The sequence below is a fragment of the Saccopteryx bilineata genome, chromosome 1 (assembly GCF_036850765.1).
Source record: "Saccopteryx bilineata isolate mSacBil1 chromosome 1, mSacBil1_pri_phased_curated, whole genome shotgun sequence".
NCBI lineage: Eukaryota > Metazoa > Chordata > Mammalia > Chiroptera > Emballonuridae > Saccopteryx > Saccopteryx bilineata.
Window position 1 is genome coordinate 183,054,949 of NC_089490.1, and position 24,375 is coordinate 183,079,323.

At 38.4% G+C, this 24,375-nt stretch overlaps 1 protein-coding gene across 6 annotated transcripts in view; it reads left to right on the top strand.

The window, feature by feature from the left end:
- LRBA (LPS responsive beige-like anchor protein) overlaps positions 1-24,375 on the top strand; it is a 634,310-nt gene that overhangs the window by 126,458 nt on the left and 483,477 nt on the right. For all 6 annotated transcript variants that reach the window (XM_066280997.1, XM_066281009.1, XM_066281017.1 and 3 more), the window contains exons 23-26: positions 17,786-18,850; positions 20,289-20,467; positions 21,708-21,861; positions 22,235-22,415. In XM_066280997.1, coding sequence (XP_066137094.1) covers positions 17,786-18,850; positions 20,289-20,467; positions 21,708-21,861; positions 22,235-22,415 — 1,579 coding nt within the window. The remainder of the gene's footprint in view (positions 1-17,785; positions 18,851-20,288; positions 20,468-21,707; positions 21,862-22,234; positions 22,416-24,375) is intronic.

Genomic DNA, 24,375 nt, shown 5'->3' on the forward strand with positions numbered 1-24,375 from the left:
GTTTATGAAGTTGGCTTCCCCATCCCAGTTGGGTTGTCTGCCATTCTTATCCCCCCTTCTTCCCCACTAACCCGAATTTGGTGTGTTTATTATTTCTATTTCTTACAAATACATTTTTAATAACACATACACATATATATTAAAAAATTCTGAACAATAAAGAATACTGTTTTTTGTTTATACTTAATATATTAAAGCATTTTTCTGCTTTTTACTTATTGTTTGAGATTCATTCATATTGACCCATGTAGGTGTGTTAATCTTCTTATTTGTATTGTATTCCATTTTATGACTTTACTCATTCCCTAGTTGATGAGCATTTTTGATATATTTTGTATATATTCATAAGTTTCTCTCTTTCTATATTCCTGGAAATGTAATTGCTGACTTTTAAGATGCAGATGTTGAACATTATAAGAAAATGATATTTTTTTCCAAAGTTGTATATCAGTTTACATTCTCACCAGCAATAAGTTATCATTGGTCCATTTTATCTCAAGACTTGGTATGGCTGGAGTTTTAAAATCTGCAAATTGGATGAATTTTAAATGCTGTACTACTGTAATATTAATTTTCAATTTCTTGCTGTTTTGTGGTAGATCTTTATATATTCTTGGTCTTAGTCATTTACTAGATACATAGTTTACAGATGTCTTCTGCCAATTTGTGGCTTATCTATTTCTGGAGGTTTATGTCATTTGTCTTCTGAGGAAATTTTACGTTTCAAATAATGTAGTAAAATTTATTTCTTTATGGTTTATGTTTTTGTATTTTATTTAATAACTTTCTGTACTCAGAAGGAATATAAATATATAATTATAAATTGAGTAGAAGGAACAAAAATGATAAATTGGTTTAAGTATTTTATTTTATTGACTATTATAGTTATTACTCTGGAGTATTTTGCCACTGTATTGGAATACATTGTCAGTTCTTAAATGTTTGTTTTTTAGGTGTTTGAGTAACTTTTAGTTACTTAAGCATCTTCTGCAATGAGAGGAAAGTGCATTACTCTAATATGGTATTACAGAGATATCTTAGAGTAGGAGATATTACCCTACAAATTTATGTTTGAGGACAATTCAGTGCTAAATAAGAAACAAATGTGATTTTAGAGAATCATATGTAGTGCCTATGTTTTAGCTACCACAGTTTTGAACCGATCTGTTTAGTTAAGTCAGGGTTCAGCCTAACATCCCTGACCTGTTTCTGAAAATAAAGTTTAATTGAAACACAGCCACTTCCATTTATTCGTATATATTGTGTGACTGCTTTCGTGTTACAAATGTTGAGTATTTGACTAGAAACCGTATAGGCCGTAGGCCTGAAATATTTACTGTTCTGTACTTTACAGAAACTGCCACCTCTTGTCTAACTTCCTTGGCTTGTGCTGATGTGCAGCTGTTCTGGTTTCTGTTGTAGTGGGCTGCAGCAGTCTGGACTGATTTTCTGCTAGAACTGTTTTCCGTTTATAAACACTCGTGAGAAAAATGGGCTGAGTTTGGGCCTCATATACATTTGGATTGGATTTCAGATATATCTGGGGGAATTCTAGCTTGGGGAAGTGCCAGTATAAATTAGATTTTTTAGATTTCCTAAATAGTGTCTGTTAAGTCAGTACTTTCGTGTACACTGTAGTTTGTTCAGGGCCTTAGGAAGGATATAACCTTTTTTTTTTTTTTTTTTTTCTGAAGCTGGAAACGGGGAGAGAGAGACAGACTCCCGCATGCGCCCAACCAGGATCCACCTGGCACGCCCACCAGGGGCCACGCTCTGCCCACCAGGGGGCGATGCTCTGCCCCTCCGAGGAGTGGCTCTGCCACGACCAGAGCCACTCTAGTGCCTGGGGCAGAGGCCAAGGAGCCATCCCCAGCGCCCGGGCCATCTTTGCTCCAATGGAGCCTCGGCTGCGGGAGAGGAAGAGAAGAGACAGAGAGGAAGGGGGGCGGTGGAGAAGCAAATGGGCGCTTCCCCTATGTGCCCTGGCCGGGAATCGAACCCGAGTCCCCCGCACGCCAGGCCGACGCTCTGCCGCTGAGCCAACCGGCCAGGGCCAGGAAGGATATAACCTTGAGAGCAGCAATCCTTAATGTCCTGCCTGAGGACATGGGAGCCTAGGAGACCTTTTCAGGGAGTGAGTGAAGTCCTCCTTTTATAACTGCAGATCTGTTTGAGGGTAGATTTTTAAAAATATTTTAATCTAAATAATATAACCCATTAGATTGAATGTAAAAGTAGATAGTAGAATGCAACAATCTTCTATTAAGCCATAATTTAAAGACATGCAAAAAATGTGAATTAATAACACTTTTCATTATTATTTTACTTTTAAAAATTGTCATTTTTACAAAAAATTTAACATAATGGGTTTATTAATAAATTATTTGTAAATTTCTTAATCTCTATTATGATAATTAGTGATAGATATACCCCATATAAATAAAAAGTGTTTGTGGGGCCTCTGGGGCTGTTTAAAAGTGTGAAGTATCCTAAGATCAAAAAGTTTGAGAACTGCTTAAGTCACAGGGTGTTTAGGGCTAATGGCCTAGTCTCTTAGAATTTCCTATCTGAAAAATTAGGAGTCAGACTAGGAGATATCCTAGGTGCTTTTGAGCAGTTATGACTAAACGTTTTTACATAGTTACCAGTTTATTTGTGTAGGTAATGAGGAGAACATGGGCTTTGAAGACAGGATAGTTGTGGGTTTAAATTCTGATTTATAGTAAGTTTTAGTTTTGTAAACTCAGGCAACTTTCTCACCTTTTCTTAACAATGAGTGTCTAATCTAGAAATGGGAAATGTGGATCTATGTGTGTGTCTATATGTATAGTTGGGGTTGAGAGTTAATGAGTGAAATCATGGAAAATAGAATTAAATGCTCAATGACTATTTTCCATTATTACAGCTCTGTCTTTTCTCTTGTTTTCCTTACTGCCAGCATGCCAGCTCTGGCACATGTCATTCATGTGTGATGCAAGTACAATTTAGAAAGACTCAATTACATCCAAAATAATTTGTGTAGCATATGTGCTATGAAACAGTGATTTTCAACCTTTTTCATCCCAGGGCACACATAAACTAATCACTACAATTCTGTGGCATGCCAAAAGATATATTTTTTGCTGATCTGCAAAAAAAAATGTATAGTTTTGATTTAGTCTCACTGGACAGCTATGGTTGTGTTGACTGTTGTCATTTTTTATTAGCCAATCTAAGGGAAAAGAAGTCAGTGCCCTGACTAAATAGATATTGCATTCTTTTTTTTTTTTTTGAGAGGCAGGGAGGCAGAGACAGATTTCCATTTGTACCCTGACTGGGTCCACCTGGCAAGCCCCCTACAGCCCATCTGGGGTGTTGCTCCGTTGCTCTGCAACTGAGCTTTTCTTAGTGCCTGAGGCAGAGGCCACAGAGCCATCCTCAGTGTTTGGGGCCAGTTTGCTCCAATTGAGCCATGGTTGCGGGAGGAGGAGGAGGAGGAGGAGGAGGAGAGAGAGAGAGAGAGAGAGAGAGAGAGAGAAGGGAAGGGGGAGGGGTGGAGAAGCAGATGGTCGCTTTTCCTGTGTGCCCTTACCTGGAATCAAACCTGGGACATCCACACGCCGGGCCGTCGCTCTACCACTGAGCCAACAAGCCAGGGCCAGATATTGCATGTTTTAAAACTTTTTATGACACTGATAAAAATAGCTGCTATGAAGTGTTATTTATAAAAGAAGAATTGTGACTACCCAACTTAAGAACAAGCTGTGTGGTTGTCTTATCCAACCGCACCCCTATTCACTTTAAATCTAATCACTGCTTTGAATTTTGTATGTATCATTTCCTTTAAAAAGCTAAAAAATAGCCTAACCTGCAGTGGCGCAGTGGATGAAGCGTCGACCTGGAACACTGAGGTTGCCAGTTTGAAGCCCTGGGCTTGCCTGGTCAAGGCACATATGGGAGTTGATGCATCCTGCTCCTCCCCCAGTTCTCTCTTTCTCTCTCTCTCTCTCCTCACTAAAATAAAAAAAAAAATTTAAATTTTAAAAAAGTTAAAAACTATATTTCTAAATATTATCTACTGTTGTCTGTTATATTTTATGAAAATGATGTCATACTATGTGGGCTCATCTGTGACTTAGTCTTTTTCTTTCAAGCATTTAAATTTTTTTTTTTTTTTTTTTCATTTTTCATTTTTCTGAAGCTGGAAACAGGGAGAGACAGTCAGACAGACTCCCGCATGCACCCGACCGGGATCCACCCGGCACGCCCATCATGGGGCGAAGCTCTGCCCACCAGGGGGCGATGCTCTGCCCCTCCGGGGCGTTGCCATGTTGCGACCAGAGCCACTCTAGCGCCTGGGGCAGAGGCCACAGAGCCATCCCCAGCGCCCGGGCCATCTTTGCTCCAATGGAGCCTTAGCTGCGGGAGGGGAAGAGAGAGGCAGAGAGGAAAGCGTGGTGGAGGGGTGGAGAAGCAAATGGGCGCTTCTCCTGTGTGCCCTGGCCGGGAATCGAACCCGGGTCCTCCGCACGCTAGGCCGACGCTCTACCGCTGAGCCAACCGGCCAGGGCTAAATTTTTTTTTTATTGTTACATATAGCTTTGGTTCATTCGTTTTCAATATTATGAATAGCTCAGGTGCTCAAAGGCAAAAGTTTTTAATAGAGTTATCATTTTCAAATTTTTTATAACTGTGGCTCACAGAAATTTATTGTGACCAGGTATGTATATACACACACCTGAAACAGGAGTTTCATGAGACAGTATTTACCCTTAGTAAACCTTAGTATGTAGTGATGCACTCTTACTTTTTTATTCTTTTTCATTTAAAATTGCTGCTGATACCCCAGTAAGAGATTCTATGACCTGCCACCTGAATTACCTCAGTTTGGAAAAAGCACTGCTCTAAAATATATAAGTAGTAGTAGAATTACTGGGTTCTAAGTAATGTTTCTTTTTCTAATCCTTGATGCTATTAGAGTTCTTATTTTTACAAGATATTGTCTTTTTTCTACTTTTAAGTTTTTCTTAATGATTTCTAATTCTTCATTCATGTGTAGATCACTTCAGTAGTCAGTAGCCTTAGCTTTTATTTTCCTCTAGGTTTATTAAGCTAAAAATACATATGCGGCCTGACCAGGCAGTGGTGCAGTGGATAGAGCGTCGGACTGGGATGCGGAAGACCCAGGTTTGAGACCCGGAGGTTGCCAGCTTGAGCACGGGCTCATCTGGTTTGAGCAAAAGCTCACCAGCTTGGACCCAAAGTCGCTGGCTCTAGCAAGGGGTTTCTCAGTTTGCTGAAGGCCCGCAGTCAAGGCACATAGGAGAAAGCAATCAATGAACAACTAAGGTGTCTCCTCGAAAAACTGATGATTGATGCCTCTCATCTCTCTCCGTTCCTGTCTGTCTGTCCCTATCTATCCCTCTCTCTGACTCACTCTCTGTCTCTGTTAAAAATAAAAATAAATAAATAAATAAAACTGTCTAAAAAAAACAATATACAGAATTTAAAAATACATATACGTGCTATTATCTCCATAAACTTTTTTTTTAAATTATTTTTTTAATGGGGCGACATCAATAAATCAGGATACATATATTCAAAGATAACATGTCCAGGTTATCTTGTCGTTCAATTATGTTGCATACCCATCACCCAAAGTCAGATTGTCCTCTGTCACCTTCTATCTAGTTTTCTTTGTGCCCCCCTCCCTGTAACCACCACACTCTTATCAATGTCTCTTAGTCTCACTTTTATGTCCCACCTATGTATGGAATAATGCACATAAACATTTTGTTTTAATCTTAGGAAAGTAAGATTTTTTTTGGTTTTTGTTTTTTGTTTTTGTTTTACAAGTAAGATTTGTTTGCAGAATAATTTCCTACCTAGTCTTTCACTATTCCCTTTGCAGAAAGGTATTTCCCATGCTACCTCCCATTGTTTCACTTGACCAGAATCTCCACTCAGGCTCTGCTGGTCCTAGTCTTTCTAAGATGTGTCCTGCTTTGTTAAATCTTTATTTTTGTTTATTCATGGCATGCATGGTGTACTTCTCTGTACCTACCCAAATCCTTTATGTTTTTCAAGACTGTGCTAGTTAAATCACTTCTGTGGGACAGTTTGTGCTCTCGGGCCATGTCATTTTGTGTAAATTCACAGCACTTGCTTTTCTTTTGCTCTCTAAGTGTCTCTCGCCCTCCTTCTCCCTTCTCATTTCCCTATCCCAGTGCCCTCCTTGCCCCTCTTCCTTCTGCTCTCTCCCCTCACTTCCTCCCTCCCTCCCTCCCTCCCTCCCTCCCTCCCTCCCTCCCTCCCTCCCTCCCTCCCTCTCTCCCTCTCTCCCTCTCTCCCTCTCTCCCTCTCTCCCTCTCTCCTCCAACAAGCTATGGACTCTAATTTATTTCTAGTCACTGTGTCTAGGTCTTAACTCCAGTTGCCCATCTCTTCTGTCCACCTCTGCCATTTCTGTCCTCTTTCTTTTTTCCTTCTACTTCTTCCGTTCTTCCTATCTTCTTTTTGAGTACCTTCTAATTACTATGAAAGGTAGATGAGTCAGGAACAGCTCTTATTTTAGAAGAAGTTACTTTCTAATATGGGAGATAACGTATATTTAAAAACAACTAAAGAACAAGGCAGGAAAGAATAAGTGTGTAGTGTGCATGAAGAAGAGCAGCCATGAGTAACATGGCAAATGGAGGCTAGCATTTCATCAGGTATCAATCTTTAATCTCTCAGGTCCTATCCTTAGTGGGTTGGTTAAAAGTGATTTCTTCTGTTGACTGTTAATTGTAAGCTGTCATTAGCAGGGATGAAGGGCTTTCTACTTCTCCATGTCTCCTCGAGAGCTGTGTGTAGTGCCGAGTACTTAGAGCAGTTGCACATTAAATGTTTGTTGGAGGGAGGAGGAGAACTACACTGTCACTGGGCCTGTTTTGTTCAGCTGCCCTGTGGCGCCATGCCATCTCTTGTGTGCCGTAGTGTCTCAGTCCTCTCTTACCAGGGATTCATGAAAGAGCTGCAGCAGGCGCCTTTCAAGTTCCTGTGCCATCATCACATGCTGGATGGTTTGGGGACCACCTCATCATTTAAAATGCAGCCATTTTAAATCTCAGAGTAATTTGAGGGTATATATTATTGTGAACCCCACATTAGAATCTTAATCTGAATTTCATGGGGTGATCTCAGAAACCTGTATTTTAAAAAAAGCTCTTCTGATGCACTCTAGAGTCTAGATTGTGAGCACTGCCCTAGTGTCAGGGAATTCTTTTTATAAAATTCTTTGCTTCCCTCCTCCAAATACTAAGCTGTTAATATAATATGATACACTCTTTAGAAGTATGGGGAATAGAAAGATACTATATAAATATGGACCCCAGTTGAGATCTCATAATTGTTTTTCTTAATTAGGTAATCCTTTTTTTCGTAGTCCTGGTAGCATGTGTTCTGGCACAGGAGAAATACAAAGTAATGTTTTTTATGTATTATTTGAAAATTCTTCCCAATTCTATTTTTATTTATTTATTTTCTTTTTAAAGATTTTATATATTGATTTTTAGAGGAGGGAACAGGAGGCATCAACTCGTAGTAGTTGCTTCTTGTATGTTTCTTGACCAGGCAAGCCCAGAGTTTTGAACCGGCAACCTCAGTGTTCTAGGTCAATGCTTTATCCACTGCGCTACCACAGGCTGGGCTGAAATTAGTTTTTTTAGATTCAGTTTATACACAACAAACTTTATATTTTTATTTACTCAGTGACAGGGATTTACACAGATTTAAAACCTTTGCAAAGAAAATATGTAGTTTCTTTATGGAGAAGTCTCTTTTCCCTAAATTGGGCCAAGAACCAGCCTTTGATTCAAGTTTTAGGATTATAATTACAAAGTGGAATAAATGCTTTTTAAACGAACTGGGGTAATTTTATATGTGCTCCTATCACTTTTTACTGTTAAAAGTATACTTTAAAATATAAATGCTAAAGCTTTACTTAACTCTATGAGGGAGGGGAAGAAAAATTTTAAGTTTATTTTTAAAGTTTTCATCTTTAATGTTTAATAAATGCCTGTTCTATTTCTTTGCATGAATTTCCTTTATTGACTAAAGGTTTTTCTGTGTCATAAGGTTTATATAAAGGAATATATTTAAATATTGCTATGTAAATATTTTTGGAATTTTAGTATCTTGACATCTATTTTTAAAATAGAATGGATGACGTATACTGTACGGTTCCTCAGATTAAAACTTAATGACGTTTAGGATGCAGCTAAAGTGATTCAATAATTAGGTGAACAGTTTGTAGCATGCTATTAAAATTCTGAAATTATGGAATCAAGTTTTTTCCTCTGATAATATTTATTTTAAAGCTTTATAAATATTTTCATGCATGTGATCCTGAAATGCTTATTTTTTTCTTTTTGTAGCTATTTAAAATCTTAATAACTTAAAGTTATAACATGGTTCTTGATAAAGAACTGGTGTGTAAAAAACTAATGTTGCAGAATTGGATAGCTTTTGCAGAGTTACACCAGGATACGTTCAGCTGCTATAAAAAGCCAAAGAAACTCAATTGCAATTTTATTGTCCAGTTTGATAGATTTCCTGTCACCTTTGTAGCAGGCAAGCTGTTTGTCACTGTATTCCTCACCTCCAACAGCTGAACTAGGTTTTATAAGCAGTAATGGGCTCTTCTGGTATAACTGCACTATATTGGTTACTTTGGTCACAGGGTTTTAGATGTGTACTTGTTAACAGTAGTCTTTTAATATTATTTTCTGGTGTATTCTTTAGGTTTTCAGTATTTACATATCTTTTACTTTTTTTAACACTTCAAATGAAATACTGTTTTTAGTAATTAAATATTACTGTTTTCGCTTGATCTACTAACACGCTTCTACTCTTCAATTAAAATTTAAATGAAGTCACTTAATATATTCTGAATTGAGAACTGTCCAAAATATTTTTTATAAACAAGTAAAACAAAAAGCTTAAGATGTTGTATCTTGTCTAGACTTATATTACCATAAAGTTAGAAAGGATCTTTGACTTAAAATAATTAACAAGTAAAAGTTATTCACAATTGCGTTAAAAATACAATATGACTTATATTTTCCCCCATATGATCAGTTTTGGTAAGGTATTTAATTATTCTGGGTTATTTGAAATATCTTAAGATTTTACTTACTGTTAACAACATGATGAATGGCTTAAACATAAATGTCAGTCATTATATCAGAAGAAAATAGAGTTTAGTTTGAATAAAAAGGTGGAATTTAGTTTTGTTAGACTTTTCTAAGTGGTTTTTGGAAAGTATATTTTTTTATCAGAAGCTATAAATTGGTATATTTAAATATGCATGTGTTTGTAGATCTGTGCTTATGGTGGCTATATAATAAAATTAAAAGTGTATTTTTCAAATATATTTCAGGAGTTATACAAATTTTCACATTTCATGAATTTTCACTATTTATACTTAATTGCTACAGTATTATTTGGCTTTACTGTTTTTAACTAAATAGATTTATTATATTACTTTTTACTTAAAAAAATAATATGTGCTCATTGTCGGAAGTTTGGAACCTAGTACAAATTTATGCACGCAGAAATCAAGAATCACCTGTTTTCCACTCATCGGTATATGACTTAATATTGACATTTTGATGTAAAACTTTTTTAGTTTTCTGGTATATGCATAAATATATATATAAATATTTTCTTACAATAACTCTGATCATAATTATGGTATTTTACAATAGTTTCACTTAATGATAACTTCTTACATGAATTTTATTTTTTATTTTTGTGTTTTTTAATAAAGATTTATTTAGAACAACAGGCTGCAGCTGGATTTAGTGTAAGCGGCTGTAGTTTGTGGACCCCTGTACTAGGAACTACTAGAAAAATATGTTTGCTTGTGACGCTATGTTTAGGTAGTCGTCATGCTGTATTGTAAAAACCTATGAACACAGACAGTTCTGGATTTAACTTCCTGTGGAAGAGCTTGGACACACTATTAAACTTCTCTGACTCTTAATTCAGTCATCAGAATATGTAAATGACAGAGAGTGATGGATGCACAGTGCTTACTCAGGACTAGGAAGACAGAGGGATTGGTCAAATAGTTACTTATTCCTTTCCTCATTCCCTTATTCCTTTTCTTATTCCCTTATTTCTTCTTAGCTTAGTTTCCAAGGTGTCAAGGAAGGATTTTGATATTTTTGTTACTGTTGGTATGCGTGACCACATGGCTGTAGAAATTGCTGCACCAATATGTTGTCACCAGTGGTGTGCACTGGTTTTCTCCAAAGCTCTACTAGCATTGGGTAATTTAGATTTTTTTTAATTAATTAACTTTTATTTAAATATAGTTGGTGCACAATATTATATTAGTTTCAGTTGTATAATATAGTGATTCAGCATTCATGTACCTTACAATGCATTTATCACACTAATTCTGATAAACATGTATCGCTGTGTAACTTACCACAGTAGTATTATGACTATATTCCCGTTCACATTTTTTACTCCACCACGTGTCACCTCCCCCCCACACACAACCATTTGTTTAATCTCTGTTTCTATGAGTCTGTTTTGTTTGTTGTTATTGATTCCTTACCTGAATTTGTGGAGTGATGAAAGAGTGTGGCGCTGTGTGGATCGTGGATATTAGTGTTAATTCAGATTTGTGTGTACATGTACAGAAGTATTCTGGAAAGATATAGAGAGAATGATAAAGGATTGCCTGGTTGTTGCAGGGATTCTGCAGGTGAGGACAGCGGTGGGAAGGAGACTTCTGAGCTCGATACTGTTCCGATTTGAATCATGTGAACTGCAGGGGAGATAAAACTTTTCCTTGACCCACTTTGGGCCCCTGGGTAGGCCTGAAAATTCAACTGACAGAGAGAGATTAACAGGAGAAAAGCATATACATTTATTTAATACAAGTTTTACGTGACATGTGATCCTTCATGAAGAAGTGAGGACCTGAAAAAATGGCTAAGCCTGAGCATTTTTATATGCAGGTTGATAAAGTGGGGGAAAACAGTTTACTGAAGTGTTTTTAGGACAAGGGCTATGAGCTAAAGCTAGTACATTGGGGAAATGGTGCAAGAGCTGGTGGGTTCCTCTTGGCACTGCTCTGTCTTCTGAGTGAGGATGCCTCTTTCCTCCGGGTGCATGAGTGGCTTTAGGAAGAAGGGGAAGTCAGAGACTTTCCATTCCTGCTGTGTCTGTGATCTACAGGGGGGGATGGAGAGGTCAGAGTCCTTCCTGTACTTGCTGTTCTCAGTTTCCTTGTCTTAACATATTCACTATACCAACATGCTGTAGTTTGAGGTACTGTCTTCTGAACTTCATCAACATCCTATTCAAAAAATGTGAAGTTTATTTCATGATGAATGCGTATGCTTATTATGTATATGACTTGTTTTTATCATGGGATTCTTTCCCTTTGTTATTGAACTTATTATTTTCATAACTAATTCTCTTAGGTAGTTTTCTTAGGATAGCACAGGCATTATTTTTGATACTTCTCTAGTCAGGTTGTATTAGGGTAGCATTTAAGAGGTTAGGTTCGAACCAGAGTATTTAGATTTGTAACCAAGGTGCTTTGTATAATAGACCAGGACATTTCTATAAACATACAAATGTTTATCACTTGATCTTAACTTTCATATCTGTTACTTTATACCATCAATATTGCAAGGTATTTGAACAGAGTCTTTGTAAAAGATATGTTATGAGGTGGTAACCATTTTCAGCAGTGCTTATGGATAATACACTATATGGGAAAATTCAGCTGTTATTAATGATATGTCTTATTTATCAACTGTGCAAAGGTTGGTAACCTAAGAATTAGAAGTTAGCATGTCATACTCAGCTTGTATTTCCATTGGAAAATAAAGTGCAATAAAAAAAATGAAATTGAATAAAAAAGTAAGTCTGTTTCTAAACACTGCCTAACATTTAAAAGTCTAAATTTTTAGGGGTTAAAAAATTAACTATATCATTAAAATGTTAATTTCTTGGTGTATTGTATTCACCTTTTATCTCCTAATTAGTAAATTTGAGTGCTAATTAAGTTGAAACTAATGGCAAAACTAATGTAGTTATTAGCTCATGAGTATCTTTAAATAGTTTATAGAAGTGCCTTCCAAACATTACAAACAGCTATAGATTAGCTATCAAATGATTGTGAAGATTAATGACTAGTCTTTTAGCTGGGTAATTTAGAACAATATTTGGTAATTAATTTAGAATTATCAGTCACAAATATCATTAGGAAAACAGTATCAAAAAAGATAACAGCATTGATAATTGCTCATTTGTCATTTCACTCAGGCTATTGGAGTACATTGTAGGGAAATTTAAAAATCAGTTTCAGAATTTTAAAAGCATTTTTAATATTTATATTTACAGAAGAATTACATTGCTTTGCTTTAGAAACACAAAGCACTGTGTAGGACTGTTCTGACTACAAATGGAGAGGCAGTTAGAGTTTATTATCTACATGTATTGGTTTTTATAAAAAAAAATAGTTTTTGACCTCTTAGAGTCAAGTACCTAGGCTTTTAAACTCCCACAGAGACAGGAGACGGGGTACAACCATTCTCTATGTTCATGTTTTAAAGCAGGGGTCCCCAAACTTTACACGGGGGACCAGTTCACTGTCCCTCAGACCGTTGGAGGGCTGAACTATAAAAAAAACTATGAACAAATCCCTATGCACACTGCACATATCTTATTTTAAAGTAAAAAAACAAAATGAGAACAAATATAATATTTAAAATAAAGAACAAGTAAATTTAAACACACTGACCAGTATTTCAATGGGAACTATGCTCCTCTCACTGACCACCAATGAAAGAGGTGCCCCTTCCGGAGCGGTGGGGGCTGGATAAATGACTTCAGCGGGCCGCATGCGGCCTGTGGGCCGTAGTTTGGGGACCACTGTTTTGAAGGGATGGTTCCATGACCTGGAAATGCTGAGGTTGCCGGTTCAAAACCCTGGGCTTGCCTGGTCAAGGCACATATGGGAGTTGATGCTTCCAGCTCCTCCTCCCTTCTCTCTCTCTGTCTCTCTCTCCTCTCCCTCTCTGTCTCTCTCTCCTTTCTAAAAATGAATAAATAACATAAAAAAATAGAATCTTTAAAAAAAAAAATAGAGAGATGGTTCCAGAGCCCCCACTAAAGGCATTCCTGTAATGCAGACCTAGCAGGAGGTTTATTGATAAATTTTTTAAATAAAAATATTAAAAAGCTTTAATTTGAATAAAGTAAAAGCAATTGATTATTGAACGAAACTCATTCTTAAACGATGGCTATTGTAGAAATAAATGGTCTGATTTCAAAATCATGTGAGGCTGATAATTATGTAACTTGTGTTCCTTAGATGTTAATTGGGTAGAGTAGTCTTGATTGTAGGTCCTTGCTTTTTATCTGTTTGAATATTTCATGCCAGTCCCACTGGCCTCCAAAGTTTCTGTTGCAAAATCATCTGACAGCCTTAGGAGAGCTCCCTTCTAGGTAACTTACTGTCTTTCTCTTGCTGTTTTTAAGTTTCTCTCTTTGTCTTTAACCTTTGCCATTTTAACTGTGATGTGACTTGGTGTGAGCCTCTTTGCATTTATCTTGTTTGGGACTCTGTGCTTCCTGGACTACTCTTGTCTTTTTCCTTCACCAGGGTAGGGAAGTTTTCAACCATTATATCTTTAAACAGCTTTTCTACCCCTGCTCTCCTCTTCTCTCATACCCCTATGATGCAGATATTGTTATGCTTGATGTTGTCCCAGCGGTTCCTTAGACTTACCTCATTTTTTAAAAAATTCATTTGTTGTTGTTGTTGTTGCTCTTTTTGGCTGTTTCTGTTAACTTGTCCTTGAAATTGCTGATTCACCACTCTTTTATCTAACCTGCTTTTGATTCCTTCTAGTGTATTTTTCTTTTCAAATACTGAATTCTTCATTTCTGACAGGTTCTTTTTATGGTTTTTATGTCATTTTTAATGCTTTCTGACCCTTTAAGTTCTTTATGAGATCACCCATTTTCTCCTAAGGTCTTTTTAAAAAAACTTTATTTATTAAATTTTTTAGAGAGGGAGAGAGAGAGGAAGGGGGGAAGGGAGACTGGTTTGTTTTCCACTCATACAGGGATTCGTTATTTGTTTCTTATACGTGCCCTGACCAGGAATCTAACCTGCCACCGTGGTGTATCAGGACAGCATTCTAACCACCTGAGCTTCCAAGCCTTTCCTAAGGTTCTTGAGCATCCTTATAACCATTGTTTTAAAGTCTGTATATCTGGTAAATTTGTTGCTTCTATTTCATTTAATTCTGCTCTCTGAGAATTTTTCTTATTCTTTCATTTGGGGTCTTTTTCTTTGTCTCTCTATTTTTGTCAGACCTTTTGTGTTTGTCTCTGTGTATTAGGTAGATCTGCTCTGACTTCTGAATTTGTTAGGATGGTTTTATGATATCGGTGTCTGTGGGGATTCGTGGTGCAACATTCCAGATCACCTGAACTAGGTGCTCCAGGAATATATCTTGTGTGGTTTATGTGCACCCTCTTGTAATTGAATCTTTTTTTTTTTTCATTTTTCTGAAGCTGGAAACAGGGAGAGACAGTCAGACAGACTCCCGCATGCGCCCGACCAGGATCCACCTGGCACGCCCACCATGGGGCGATGCTCTGCCCACCAGGGGGCGATGCTCTGCCCATCCTGGGCATCGCCATGTTGCGACCAGAGCCACTCTAGCGCCTGAGGCAGAGGTCACAGAGCCATCCCCAGCGCCCGGGCCATCTTTGCTCCAATGGAGCCTTGGCTGCGGGAGGGGAAGAGAGAGACAGAGAGGAAAGCTCGGCGGAGGGGTGGAGAAGCAAATGGGCGCTTCTCCTGTGTGCCCTGGCCGGGAATCGAACCCAGGTCCTCTGCACGCTAGGCCGACGCTCTACCGCTGAGCCAACCGGCCAGGGCTGTAATTGAGTCTTGAATGCTTTTGGCCCATTTGTTTTTTAAGACTTTATTTATTCATTTTAGAGAGAAGAGAGAGGGGGAAAGAGAGAATGGGGGGAGGAGCAAGAAGCATCAATTCCCATATGTGCCTTGACCAGGCAAGTCCAGGATTTTGAACCAGTGACCTCAGTGTTATAGGTCAATGCTTTATCCACTGCACCACCACAGATCAGGCTGTTGGCCCATTTGTGAGTGGAGTTAGACCTCAAACTGGCTGACTGTAAGGATAGACTTCTATCACCATGTATGACACTGTGCAGGGGTGGTCCCTGCACAGTGTGAGGTGGAGTTGTTCCTAGTAGGGTCTGGTGCCTGCTTGAAGGTGTGCCAAGCTCTGGTGTGTTCTGAAGTTCACCATTGGTTGTGTTGGTTCTGGGTCCAGCTGGACAGGGTTTTGGTGCAGATTGATGTGAAATCACTGATTGTGGCTGCACCTACTGGGCCTGGGGCGCATGCAAGGGGCCGATCTGTGTAGAGAGTCAGCTTCTTCCAGCTGGGAACTGGGGGCAGATCAGTAAAGGTTCAAGGCTCCCTAAGGTCTGCCTCTACCTGTCAGCTACTCAGTTATCCCCTGGCGTTCCGATTTTCCTCCAGGACATATTGAAGAAAGATGATAGAGTGGGCCCAGGTTGGCTGCGACTCCACTCGCAGACCCTTCCACAGGGCGCAGGCTAGGCAGGGCAGGACGACTGGTGTTGGAGGACAGGGCTAGTGGGTCTGGAAGTGGTGCCTACTTCAGAGCCTTACTGCTCTGTCTTTCCCAGAGCCTCCAATTCCAGCTCCCCAGGAAGAGCACAGCGCAGGTTCAGTTTGGGACAGCCACTCATCCCCACTGCAGGAGCCTAAAGATTTTTATTTTTAGCTGTATCACATTGTGGCGTGCATGCAGTGTGCTGCCATGATTAAAGGCTAGTTAACAGCTATAAAAGGAAATATGTGCACTGTGCATTATTTTTACTTTTCTTTGCCCATATGTACTTTTTTTTTATGCCCATGTGAATATACACCTGTGATTCAAAAGGCCTATGTATTTTGGGGCATAAAAAAAAAATTTTATCATCTGTCATTTTAGGGCTCAATTAAAATTTGTTGACTGAAGGTTCAATTTACTATATATATCAAAATGTAAGTAATAGGAATAAACAGTTCTTGCAATGATAAACTGTAATTATGTCTGTACTTTTTGCATGTATTATAATTTTTTGAGAGACATTTTTTATCGAAATACCAGTGACAATAACATAATGATTGGCTATAAGATAGTCTTTGATGAGATAAAAAATGATAAACCTTTGACATTAAAAATCACATCAGCCTCTTTTATACTTTTTCTCTACTTTTTTTACCATTTAGTTGGATAAAAGACTAAGCATGATATGGGTTTGTTCACTGTTTTGAATACGTAGTAGTCACTCATTTGCAAGTGGAATGAATGGATACATGGATGGATTAACTAGAACTTTCAGACTATTGTGATCAGTTCATACTTTGAAAATTATGGTTGACCTTTGGAGAAGGGCTGAATTTTATTTTTACTGCTAAAAGACTTTGTATTCTTCCCCCCCCCCCCCAAAGTTAGAAACGGGGAGGCAGGCAGTCAGACTCCCGCATGCGCCCGACCGGGATCCACCCGGCATGCCCACCAGGGGGCAGTGCTCTGCCCCTCTGGAGCGTCACTCTGTTGCATCCAGAGCCATTCTAGCGCCTGAGGCAGAGGCCACAGAGCCATCCTCAGCGCCCGGGCCATCTTTGCTCCAATGAAGTCTTGGCTGCAGGAGGGGAAGAGAGAGGCAGAGAGGAAGGAGAGGGGTGGGGTGGAGAAGCAGATGGGCGCTTCTCCTGTGTGCCCTGGCTGGGAATCGAACCCAGGACTCCTGCACGCCAGGCTCTACCACTGAGCCAACCGGCCAGGGCCTTCTTTTTCTTTTTTTAAATTCCATTAATTAGAGAGAGAGAGAAAGGGAAGGAGAAAGAGAGAACATCAACTGATTATTCCACTTAGTTCCATTTAGTTGTATGCTCATTGATTGCTTCATGTATGTGCCCTGACGGTGGGGTTGGTGCTTTTATCATCTAGCCACCCAGCCAGGGCAAGAATTTGTATTCTTTAGCTTAGTAAAAAAAGTTTTAGTAGCTTAATATATGGTGTGTTGTTCTAATTGTGAGCATAATTGATAATTTGTAATCTCTGCTGAGGATAAATCATGGGGAAAGAGGTTTTCATTGCAGTGGAAATACTGTAATGTATTACCTAGTTTACTAAGCACTTCTCAATGGTACATACTTTGATTCTGGTACAACTTAGTAGAGGCCAGTAGAATAGTGTGTTATTTTTCTAAATATCTGTAAGAATAGTCTAAATAACTATATGTTCATATTGTGGTTTGATGCTGTTACATGTTAGCATTAAGATGAGGTATAATTTGCCTGACCTGTGGTGGCGCAGTGGGTAAAGCGTCAACCTGGAAACGCTGAGGTTGCTGGTTCAAAGCCCTGGGCTTGCCTGGTCAAGGCACATATGGGAGTTGATGCTTTCAGCTCCTCCCCCTTCTCTCTGTCTCTCTATCCTCTCTAAAAAAAAAAAAAAAAAAAAAAAAAAAAAAAAAGATGAGGTATAATTTTTCATGAATTTTTAGAATTTTGTGATTGACTAATTTATCGTTTTATAAGGATATTACAGGAAAATTATTTTATTGCATTATATAAATCACATATTTGAAAAGTTAAATGTATTTTATATTCTACATGTTTTTTTATTATTATTTTTTGCATATTTAGACTCATTGTATGTCTTTCATCTAGGTCACTTTTGAAATTCACAAAGAAAACCTTGCCAATATGTTTAGGGAGCACCAGGAAAATATTGGTGAAGAAATAGGGCAGCGTTCTTCAAGTTCCATTCAAGTGGTCTCTGCCATTAGCAGGGATGTAAATGTTTCTGGAGAGTCCCAGCAGTCGGATACGAGGGATTCTCCTGTGTCTCCTCGTGCCACCAGAAACAGTGACGAGAAGTCAGGTACTGAGACGCTAAGTGCAGTAGACTCTGCACCCAGCATCAAACTGCAAACTCAGAATACATCTAGTGAAGAAAGGAAACCTGGGCAAGAAAATCAGGAGCCACTGGATGAAGTTCCTTTAGGGGAAACACCGAGAAATGAGACACCTGCTGCCGGTGATTTAGAAGTATCTCCTGACATAGTAGAAGCTGAGGCTATTCCTTCTAATAATGTGAAAACAGTCAGCACAGATATAATGACTGTCAGTGAAGGAAATGCTTCAGTAAGTTCTCCTTCAGAAGGGGATGCCTCAGAGGCACCAGAATTACTGGATAAGTCTATAGTAGAGGAAGAAGATGATGAGGACTACGTAGAACTGAAGGTAGACAGTAGTCCTACTGAGGAATCCAGTCTACCCACAGACCTCCAAGATAATAGTTTGTCTCCCACTACAACTGAAACCCAGGAAAGACTAGACGTGTGTAGTAATGACCAAAAATTAATATTTCAAGAGAAGGACCCTGTAAATAAGAAGCAAACTGATAGTGAAATTCAAGATTCTAAAGATTCTGGAATCTTGACTAAAACAGCATCAGTATCTTCAGCTACCTCACCAGATACTACTGCTTCCCAGACAACTGTACAATCAGATGTTGGTCAGATGCTGGAGAAAGGGAAGAAAACAACTAACTTGGCTAGAGAAACCAAAGTAATAAATGATGCTCATGGTAATGTCTTCGAGTCTCCAACTACTTCTGAGCAGAGGATTGCTAAATTGGATGTTTCCAGTGTTGCCACAGATACTGAGAGACTGGAATTGAAGGCCAGTACAAACACGGAGACATCTCAACCTCTTCAACCTGTGCTTGAGGTGATTATATTGTCTGCTTGAAATGTACTTGCACAGATATAATTTTTGCAGGAGTTAAAATAGAGCAAATATATATACTTACTTTGCTTAAGTGCATACAATGTATAAACTTACATTGGTTTTTATTTTGGAATTCCTTGTGTCCTATTTGCAGTTACATAAATGCAAAGAGTATAAAGATAATATTGCTTTAGCACAACATTGGGCTTTTTTTTTTTTTTGCATCTTTCTGAAGCTGGAAACAGGGAGAGACAGTCAGACAGACTCCCGCATGCACCCGACCGGGATCCACCTGGCACGCCCACCAGGGGGCGATGCTCTGCCCATCCTGGGCGTCGCCATGTTGCGACCAGAGCCACTCTAGCGCCTGGGGCAGAGGCCACAGAGCCATCCCCAGCGCCCGGGCCATCTTTGCTCCAATGGAGCCTTGGCTGCGGGAGGGGAAGAGAGAGACAGAGAGGAAAGCGCGGCGGAGGGGTGGAGAAACAAATGGGCTTCTCCTGTGTGCCCTGGCCGGGAATCGAACCCGGGTCCTCCGCACGCTAGGCCGACGCTCTACTGCTGAGCCAACCGGCCAGGGCAGCATTGGGCTTTTAAGTGTGAGTTCATTTGATGGCAGTTTTTATTATTTTCACCACAGCATCACCAAAAGCTACTACTTTCAGTTTTCAAGATTGGCATAACTTTGGTTTATAAAGCAAACATTGGAAATGCTTACCTTTTTCATTTATCCGATGACCCAATCATAGTTATTAGCACATAGTTTTCCAACAGAATCTATGATTACATTCTTACAGAACCACCTGCTAGTGTAAATTTTGTATACAAAGTATGGGTTTTAAAATTGTTCCATGAAGTCTGTTGACTTGTTAGAGGGAGGCATGTCTATGAAACCCAGAGGCCAGTGTTCCCTTTCCTTATGTCTCAGAGGGACTCATGAGACAGTGGTTGGTTGCATGTTGTCATTTCCCACTTTATTCAACTCTTCTTTCTCTTCCTCCTTCCTGTTTTTTTTTTTTTTTTGGAGGTCCCACCGATATTCCTCCTCCCTGTTGGTTTGTTCTTCATTCTACCATCTTTATTTTTGTTTGTTCTTAATTCCAGCCAATTAATAATCCAAATACTGCCTTGCTTTATTGCTAATGCTCAAAACAAAGATCTTCTTGAATTCCTTTATAAAATGCTACATTAGCTCATGGTAATACAAACATGGTCCCAAGCTAATTATGTTGAAGTGTGATAGTTGAGTGTATTTGATAACTGCTTTAAATCTGTTCAAGTATTGTTACTACTCATTGATGATTTTTCTTTAATTTAGTTCCTTTGTATTTTAAAATGTATTTGTTAGATGAATTGCATAGAAGCTATTAAATTATTTTTTAGTGCCTTTCTTTGAAATCAGATTTATTTTATTACTCCTTTTAATTTTCTGTTTTAGACATCAAGGCTACAGGAGCAGCCAGGCCAAGGAATAGCACCAGAATCTGTTAATGGACAAAGGAGGGATTCCAGATCTACTACATTTCGTATTCCTGAGTTCAAATGGTCTCAAATGCATCAACGTTTGCTCACTGATCTATTATTTTCAATAGAAACAGATATACAGATGTGGAGAAGGTTTGTCCGTGTGTTAATTATAGAATATGCATACCAAATTTAGCCTTTTTTTTTCAAAGAAATTTACATAGATAATATTTTGCAATTAATTTCAGATATTTGATTAAAAAGTAGAATATAAATTATTTCTATGGGAAGGTTTTATTGAATTAACTTTTAGTCTTCATTATAAAAATAAGTTATCCTGCCTGGATGACAAAACGTGAAAATATTTTAAGAAATTTGTTGAACATTTATTTCCTATAGTCTATTTTATAGCATGTAATTCACCTGGAGTTAGATCTATCAAGTTGGTTTATTATTAGAAATACTGAATAAATTAGGGTTTCAGGATAATATCCAGTTCTCCAGTCAGTTTTTGGTATAAAAAAAGAAGTTGGTGTATTTCAGATTATCCTTGGTTGTGTGATTTATGATTTTAAAAGTGCCTAATTTGTTTATATTTGTATACTACTTTTTATTCCATTTCAAAGCATTTTATGGCAGTGCCTAAGAAAATGTTAGTAGAAAATTTATTTATTTATTTATTTATTTTTTCTTTTCATTTTTCTGAAGCTGGAAACAGGGAGAGACAGTCAGACAGACTCCCGCATGCGCCCGACCGGGATCCACCCGGCACGCCCACCAGGGGTGAAGCTCTGCCCACCAGGGGGCGATGCTCTGCCCATCCTGGGTGTCGCCATGTTGTGACCAGAGCCACTCTAGCGCCTGAGGCAGAGGCCACAGAGCCATCCCCAGCGCCCGGGCCATCTTTGCTCCAATGGAGCCTTGGCTGCGGGAGGGGAAGAGAGAGACAGAGAGGAAAGCGCGGCGGAGGGGTGGAGAAGCAAATAGGCGCTTCTCCTGTGTGCCCTGGCCGGGAATCGAACCCAGGTCCTCTGCACGCTAGGCCGATGAAAATTTATTTTTAATAGCACATTCAGCACCATTTACCTCTTAATTTCTGCCACATGGCTTCTCAGTTTTGTCCCCAGTTAAGGATAACTTAGTTCAACTTTTCCTGCCAATATAAGATGAGTAGCGTCTATGTTTCAGCACTGACAGAGGGTTTGGCTAGTCCCCGCTGTCCTGGAGGGGGCTGTATTCTCTGCAGAAGGATCCACCCCGATGCCTGCTGCATGGTTATTTTGCTCAGCTTTCAAGAGGAAGCAAAAGCACCTTATCCTCCCTCCCCTCAAGTAGGCAAATTGTGATTTCCTTTCTTTAGCTTTATCAGTAAACATCATTTATCTTTGGACAGCCATTCAACAAAGACAGTTATGGACTTCGTGAATAGCAGTGATAATGTCATCTTTGTACACAACACAATTCATCTCATCTCTCAAGTGATGGACAATATGGTCATGGCTTGTGGGGGTATACTGCCATTGCTTTCAGCTGCTACATCGGCTACAGTAAGGACTTAACTACTATATACAATTGGTGTGAAAACATGACTTTTTATGCATCTTTATTGATTAAAACGAATGTGGTGATTACTATGTACCATAGGTGCTATAAATCAAAAGCAACAGGAATGAAGGGACTGAAAGGAGTGTTGATTTCTCAGGGAAGTGTCAGCAAGGGAGTAGAACCTGATAGACGGTGTTTCACCTGCAGGTCTCCTTTGCCTTTTTTTTTTAGATGAAATGGTAAGGAAAGCACTCTGTGGTAGTAGATTTCTGAAAGCCTGGCGTTTTACAAATCTTAGAACTTTGGGGAACGTATCTAATAAAATTAGATTTTTATCAGAATGTTGATGTAATTGCCATATTTTATTCCTTACAGCATGAGCTGGAGAACATTGAACCTACTCAGGGCCTCTCAGTAGAAGCCTCTGTGACATTTTTGCAGAGGCTAATCAGCCTTGTGGATGTGCTCATATTTGCAAGTTCTCTTGGCTTTACTGAAATTGAAGCTGAAAAAAATATGTCATCGGGAGGGATTCTGCGGCAGTGTCTCCGACTAGGTGAGGTGTTAAAGCCCGGTAGTTAGGAATGACTTGAAATTTTTTCAGTAATGCAAACATATTAAATTGAACATTGTCTTTCTCCTGTTGGACAAATGAGTGAGTGCTGGTCATTTTGCCATATGCCGTTCTGTAACTTACAGAGTGCAGGACGGTGTGAGTACGATGCGATAGTAGTAGTTGGATTGAAGAAGAGGAAGGACATGCTTTGAAAAATCTAAGTTGATTATGGTCAGCATACCCCTTATCATTTTTTGCTCTAACGTAGTACCTCTCAGATTAAAAGAAAAAAACAACCAGATAATTCATACATATGAATCACCAGAGAAGATCTTGTTAAAATGCAGATTAGATCATATAGGTCTGGGATGAGGCCTCAAATTGTCTTTCTAACAAGTCCTGGGTAATGTGCAAATTGCCAGTTATAAAAACAGTCCCAGGGATGTCGGCTAGCGCATAGGGAATATAGTCAATAATACTGTAATAACTATGTATAGTGTCATGGGCACTAGACTTATTGGGGGTATTGCTTTGTAAATTATATAAATGTCAAATCACTGTGTTGTACACCTGAAACTAATATAATATTGTATGTCAACTGTAATTGAAAAATAAAAAAAAGTATTAAAGAAAAGAGAAAAAAAATGATGCTTCATACACATGAATCACTGGTGAGGATCTTGTTAAAATGCTGATTAGATTATGTGGGTCTGGGATAAGGCCTAAACTGGTCTTTGTAACAAGTTCACAGTGATGTTGATCTTGCTTCGTTTACTAATACACTTGAATAGCAAGATTTTAAACTGACATTATTCAGGTACAGCCTTGTCCAAATAAGCTATAATAATTTGTTAAAGCAATTAATAAAATGATTAAATTTCTGTTCTTCTGGAGGCAGCTCTTCCTTAGGTAAAAGTTAAAATACAATACATGGAAAGAATTTTTAGTGTTATTGGGCTTCCTTGGGTGAATCAAAAAAATTGTTTCTTAATGCAGAAGGTTTCCTGTATCCAGTTGTAAAGACTAAAACTGTTAATGATTTGTGTATTAAATGGAGAGAAGTAGGTGAAGAGAAGGGCAACAGAAAATGAAAGCAAAACTATGACAAGTTATGGCTTATGAAGACAGATAAGAAATAAGACACCTTGATAATATAACATTACAACTGGAAAGTAATTAATGAAATATTTCCCCATATTTTGTAAGAATGTGTTACATAAATTGAGACCTACTAGTCTTTTTTGGTATGATTATTTTTACTCAAAATGCTATTCAAAGTACCTTTAAACTTAGGCTGCTCTAAAGAAGTTGGTATAACAATTTTTAGAAAGTTATAAAATTTTAAGAAAGATTCAAATGGTGAGCATAATAAAATAAGATATCATTTATTGACTAGTTTAACTTGTCATTATTGCTGATTTTCACAATGAGTCTGCAGTCAGTTTTTTAAACTTATGAGCAAAATAGAAAAAATAGGAAACTTATGGAAATTCAAAATGCATAATTGGTGAAGTTGGAATATGAATATAGTTGTTTAGAGTTTCTACTCTTTCTTTGTGACAGTATACTCCCTCAGACTTTTTATTAATACTATAATTAAAGTATTTAGACTCCATTGTTTTTGTTTATGTCTTTTTAAAAATCTTGCCAATTTCCTACAAAGAATACATTTCTAAAATTAAAAATACAAGGCTATGTTAGCAGTGCTTTGCTGTATTTAGAAACATTAGCCTGGCATGTGGTGGTGCAGTGGATAGATTGTTGAACTGGAATACTGAGGTCACCAGTTCGAATCCCCAGGCTTGCCCGGTCAAGGCATGTATGACAAGCAACCAGCGAACAACTCAAGTGAAGCAACTATAAGTTGGTACTTCTTGCTCCTCGCACCCTTCTCTGTAATATCAATTAAAAACACACATTAGATTCAGAAATTAGGGAATGCTGTATTGTCCTCATTTTC